Source organism: Dipodomys ordii, unplaced genomic scaffold, assembly GCF_000151885.1.
Source record: "Dipodomys ordii isolate 6190 unplaced genomic scaffold, Dord_2.0 Scaffold30, whole genome shotgun sequence".
Taxonomy (NCBI): Eukaryota; Metazoa; Chordata; class Mammalia; order Rodentia; family Heteromyidae; genus Dipodomys; species Dipodomys ordii.
The window spans coordinates 5,012,247-5,018,408 of record NW_012267246.1 but is presented as its reverse complement, the minus strand read 5'-3'; the positions used below and the strand labels follow the sequence as shown (position 1 = coordinate 5,018,408).

Below are 6,162 nucleotides of genomic sequence, written 5' to 3'. Positions count from 1 at the left end.
TAGTTCCATCCTATTGAGATGCAACCCTTCTTAGAGGAGCAGGGACTTTTAAGAAACACCTCGAAGCATAGTTTTTCATCCAGTGGCTTGGAATTCCTGTAGGTAGGAGTGATACTCGTGTGTGTGTGTGTCACACACACACAGGAGTGATACACACAGGAAGGAGTGACACACAGGTAGATGAGATGAGAGAGAGAGATAATTAGAAGAATATATTTATTCTATTAAATCCCACTCCTATTTTTCCCTGTGATTATTCCTAATCTCTTCAATGGCATCAGCCATGACGAGAGGACAATACACGAACATCACCAGCTAGACTAGCAGGCCTCATTCCCGAGTGCATCTAACTATTTCCAAAGGCAGCTGTTTCCACCGGAGCCAAGCGACCCAAGCCCTGTGCTCAGTCCGGGTCGCCCAGCCTTTTCCCTGCGCTCAGGGCGCGGTGCACTTGCCCAGGTCAGGGCGCCATTCCTGGAGCCCCGCGCGGGTACAGCAGGAAGCCGGTGAAGACGCTGTTGTCGTCCGCGCTGCAGTGGACACCGGTCCCTTCCAGCCACACCTGGTCCCCGGCGCCCAGGCTCAGCAGCGTGAGGAGCGAGGCCCGCTGGAGGCCCTGGCCCTGGGCTGCCGGTCTGGACGCGGCCGGCCCGGCCCTGCGGGCCACCAGGCGGACGCAGGCAGGCCGGCCGCGCACGGCCACGGGGTAGGAGAAGACGTAGACCCCAGGCACGCTGCAGTTGAACCTGCCGGTGGCCGGACTGTAGTCCCCGGGATCGTTGTGGAGGACCCCGTCGAATCTGATGGGGACGTTGGCGGGAGGGAACGGCTTGGATAAAACCGCGCTGAACGCAGACCGGGGCGCGGGGGTCCGCTCGCCCATGGAGCCCTTGAAGCCCCGCGCCCCCTTCTTCCCGGGGGGGCCCCGGACCCCTTTGATCCCAGGCTCACCCTTGGGCCCCGCGGGTCCCCTGGCGCCCGGGGAGCCCAGCTCGCCTCGGTCGCCCTTGGCGCCCGTTGGACCCGCAGCCCCGGGCCGGCCGGCTGGGCCTCTTTGGCCTGGGAGTCCCGCGTCTCCTTTGCTCCCCTTCTCTCCTCGGGTCCCCGGCTCGCCCTGCTGTCCCGGCCCCCCGCTCTGCCCGGGGGCGCCACCCGCGCCCGGGGGCCCCGGGTCGCCCTTGGTGCCGTCCCCACGCGCGGCCCCCGGGATGCCCGGCTGTCCTCTCTCTCCGGCCGGCCCCGCGCTGCCCTTCTCTCCTCGGGGGCCGGGTGCACCTGCCGGGAAGGAGAAAACCAGGGCTCAGGGCGCTGCACACTGTGGACCAGGCAGCCGCCGCCGCCAGCTCACGGCCCGGCCTGCGACCCTGACCCCAGCTCCATAAATGGAGCCTCAGTGACCCGCACCAAAAGGGGCGAGGGGGGGCATGGATCAGCTGCGAAGTACATTCCTAAAAAGCCCAAAACCCTGAGTCCAAAACCCAGTACTACCAATAGCAATGATACTGACGATGATGATGATGATCATTATGATGATGATGATGATGATACAGAAACTACTAACTAGGACCCAGACACCCTGCCATTAAACGCAATTAGCAATTGATAACCTGTCATCATCTCAAAAGGGGTAAAGTTGATGCTTCCACGAAAACAAGATCTCGTATTCAGAACCCATCTATTCAGTGCTCCTCTTTTTGTTAAATTTTAAGATGATGAAGAATATTAGAAGGCTGGGGGTGTAGAGAGCCAGCCTGGTGAACTTGGGTCCTCTACATCCAACCCCCAGTGCCGCCAATCCATCCATCCACCCAGGGTTATGAGGACTATGGTCTGCGCAAATTCAAAGCCCTATGGGTACCGAAGTTGAAGAGTGGAAATATTCAGGCCTTGTCGCCTGAACATCTGGGTCAAAGAAGAATCGTTGCCTGATCTCTGAACAACTAGACCCACTTGTGTTGTCCACTAGCTACTTAAGGAATCGTGGGGCTTTCTCTCTCCATCTCACCGTGCAAGCAGGAAGAGGATAGAAAGATTTGCCGCAGCGCCACCGCGCACAGTGCATGTGTTCGGTGTGTTACCTTGTTCCCCAGGCTTTCCTGGGTATCCTGGAACTCCGCTTGCTCCTGGGTCCCCACGTTCTCCTTTTAGTCCTAAAATGGTAGCGAGATCCATGTTTTTACCGCTTGTCTCCGTTAGGACATAGCTAACCCTTCCCACATCCATGGCACATTCCGGTGTTTCTTTTACCCAAGTTATTTCAAAAAAGAAAATACTGTGCCTCTGTACAGTACCTTTACAATAAAAAAAATTAAAAAGGAAAGAAAATAGTGCGCAAAATGGATTCATAGAGAGTCAAGAGTATTTCATTCTTACTCATGGTAAACCATTTCAAGGAGATTTGGAAAGAATGCCAATCCTTCTGTCTCTGCCTGTGGCTACTCACAGCACTCACAGAGTTCACAGCACCTCGTATGCTGGGTGTGTGAGCACTTATGTTTTTACTATTACGAATTTCGATGGTAGTTGCAATGTCTTCCTTTTTTTTCATATGCCCCACGTGCCCGAAAAATAATGCCATACACGATACAAATTTAAACACCGAATATAACATTCTACAATTGAGATAAAATCCCAATTGGCTGAAACTAGTCATTAAAACTCATCTAGGAATGGAAAAATTTCCTTGGCATAAGAGCATCAAAGGAAAGTCAATTTGCATTACATGTTGGAACATTTTTTTCGTACTCTGCTCGGACGAATTATAGCACTGTGAGAAATTGTATTTGAAAAACAATGAAAGCACTGGAATTTCACTTATTTGCTATATTTCCATTAAATGGATTCTTAAATCGAGCTTGACTAAAAGCTAATCCTGTGACAAAGCAGCTGTCCTGTTGCAGACTTAATTGTCAGTGGCAGTAGCAATAATAACAATAGCTCATTGTATTTAGAATTTACTGTGCACACGGTATTTTCCCAATATCTTAACATTTTTAGTGTAGTTGGTATTTAATAAAATTTGCACTTGATGTTAATACCAACAGTTAGATAGCAAGGAAGCTCATATAACAGCGTATTTCATCAATTGGAACATTTGAATTTAGCAACTTTTATCACCCCCTCCCCTTCCAAATGTTTGTTCTTTATATTTTTGTTTTGATTTGTTGTGCTGGTCCTGGGGTTTGCACTCAGGGCCTAGGCACTGTCCCCGGACTTTTTTGCTCAAAGCTAGATCCCTGCCACTTGAGACACAGCTCCACTTCTGGCTTTTGGGTGAGTAATTGGACGTAAGAGTCCATAAATCTTCCTGCGCAGGCTGGCTTTGAACCTCAGTTCTAAGATCTCAGTCTCCTGAGTAGTTAAGATTACAGGCACGAGTCACTCACACCTGACAGGCTGGCAGTATTATCGTTACTTTTTAATCACAGAATAAATTGAAGTATGAAAAATATTTAACTTGGGCTGGGAAGGTGGCTCAGTGGTAGAGTGCTTGCCTTGCATGCATGAGGCCCTGGGTTCAATTCCTCAGCACCACATAAGAAAAAAGAAAAAAGCTGGAAGTGGCACTGTGGCTCAAGTGGTAGAGTGCTAGCCTTGAGCTGAAGAGCTGAGGGACAGTGCCCAGGCCCAGAGTTCAGGCCCCATGACTGGACCCAAAAAAAAAAAAGAAAGAAAAATATTTAACTTGTACATGAATGTGACTGCATACAGCCTTCCTGGGAATCAATTTTTCCAAGGTATAATATGATTAACTTGTGTATGTGTGTGTGTGTGAGAGAGAGAGAGGGAGGGAGGGAGGGAGGGAGGGAGAGGGGCCCATCGCTGTTTAATTTTCCCAATTGGCACTTATAAAGTTAATCATTTATATGAAATCAACTCCTAATATGCTTTGGTCAATTCTTTCTAGTTTTTAAAGATGGACTTATTTTTGAGAATCTAGGTATTTACTTAGCAAATCACTCTCCTTAAAAATGATTATATATACCAGGCACTAGTAGCTCATGCCTGTAATCCTAGTTACTGAGGAGGCTAAGATCTGAAGATCAAGGGTCAAAGCCAGCCAGGGCATGAAAGTCCATGAGACTCTTATCTCCAATTAATCACAAAATTATTTTTTAAAGCCAGAAGTAGAGCTGCAGCTCAGGTGGTAAAGAGTAACCCCTGAGCTAAAAAGCTGAGAGACAGCGCCCAAGCCCTGAATTCAAGCCCCAAGACTGGTACATGTGCACACACACACACACACACACACACTGATAGTGTAGAAATCCCTTAAGCATGGACATGAGATGAATTACCTACCCTTCTCTCCTTTCTGGCCTTTTGAGCCTTGGGGCCCACCGATTCCTGGTGGTCCTGCGATCCCCGTATTACCTGCTTCCCCTTTAGAGCCTAAAAATGGGTTTTAAAAACCATCAGATTAGAAAAAAAATCATCTTTTGAAATTCATTAGTTCACAGCAGTCATTTCATTGTCACCTCCAGCTGTCAAGGTCCTAATGATAAAACCTGGTGAGGATACACTCTCCCACAGTTGTAAGGGCAATATTTTCGCCTGATCCGCAGTGCTGTAGTACCTGAGGAGATAAGTTGAGGCCATTAGTACTTGTCACTGTGTTCGTAGCAGAGATCCAGTGATTTGGGGAGAGGCACTACATCAAACAAGAAGAAAATGATTATCTGACACTTCCTCACCTAGGAGCCAGCCTTTCGGCTTGGAAGTCAAAGCACACTACTTAACGCTTTTAGATTTCCCGATGGCTAGCTGATTCACTGATTCGGAGACTCTCTTCTGAGAGCTCCTGTGCACCATGCCAACCAGCCAGGTACAGGGAGGCAGCTGTCAGCCTGTCAGCAACCCCTGCCCCAGGAGCTAAGAGTCTACTGATGGTCAACATTCAACAAATAACCCCAGGACCAGGCTCTAGTGAATGATTCAAAGGACAACAGGAAAACCTGCATGGTGAGTTACGGTTAAAATCTTAACTAATGTATATGTATCGAATCAGAAGATACTCTCCAAGAATGTAGCACTAGGCAAAGCCTTAATAAATGACCTGAGAGTTCCTGAAGCAAGAAATGAATAAGCAATGACACCCAGAAAGATGAGTGTAGAATAGACCAGGGTGTTTTTAAACAACTAGAGGAAACCATGAGGCAGGCTGGAACTGAGGGGGTGGAGGGGGGCCCAAGGGAAGGAGGAGGGACACACTTGGGCATTCTTGTTCATTCAAGCAATCCAACTTCCTGCCAGTCCACGTGGGGCCCCACAGGGACCCTAAACTAAGACAATAATTCTTTCTTCAACCCCCAGCCCTATTTGGAACATAAGAATTACTTCCCAGTTGGAACAATTTTAGGCTAGTTTCATTGAAAGTTAACCATACCTGTAAACACGCTAGATGAAATTCGAAACTTCAGTCTTAATTATTACAACTAAGATGGATGGAATGGAGAAAATTACATCCACCAGAATTCCTCTTTGCAAGCATGCTGTATTTATTTGAAAGAGAACCTTTAATTAGGTGCTTGATATGGAGGCTGAGGTTGTAGGCAGACTCAGATAACAGAAGGCCCACGTCTGAAAGGGGGAATTTCATGAAAGGGAGGGTAGCCCGTCTGGAAATATCACGGTAAATTTCCTTTGTGCAATCATCATGTATTCACAAACATAGGAAAAATTACTGTTAAAGGGGTTACCTAGCAAGATACTCAGTTCAGTAAATAAATAAACCAATACCTAGGTGTGGATTCATCCATACCCTCAGAAGGAACTAATGCATGCATTTAGCTATTCAAACAGAAATTAAAACTTTTTCTTTCTCTCAATCACATTTTCTCCTGTTTCTGAGGCTGGATACTATAAATATAGGAAATGAGATGGAGAAAAGGAGACAAGAGATACTTTATTTCTAAGAAATAAAGAAAAACCTAAAATATATAGGGGGAAAATCACTGCTATGTTTGCGTGTGTGTGTGTGTGTACACTATGTTTTTCAACACAATATATTAGAGAAAAATGAATTAGACTACACAGATTTATATCTAAAAACATGAATTATAATGAATTTAATGTTACATTTGGAGAAGAAGGAGAGAAGGAGAAGAAGGAGAGGAGAAGAAGAAGAAGAAGAAGAAGAAGAAGAAGAAGAAGAAGAAGAAGAAG

At 47.1% G+C, this 6,162-nt stretch overlaps 1 protein-coding gene across 1 annotated transcript in view; it reads right to left on the bottom strand.

Annotated features, from left to right (window-relative positions):
• Nucleotides 1–460: 460 nt before the first annotated feature.
• Nucleotides 461–6,162, bottom strand: part of Otol1 (otolin 1) — a 9,424-nt gene continuing 3,722 nt past the window's right edge. Inside the window, exons 2-4 of the mRNA XM_013016143.1 lie at nt 4,300–4,389; nt 2,079–2,150; nt 461–1,275 (exon numbers count right to left, since the gene is read on the bottom strand). Of these exons, the coding sequence (XP_012871597.1) occupies nt 461–1,275; nt 2,079–2,150; nt 4,300–4,389 (977 nt within the window). The remainder of the gene's footprint in view (nt 1,276–2,078; nt 2,151–4,299; nt 4,390–6,162) is intronic.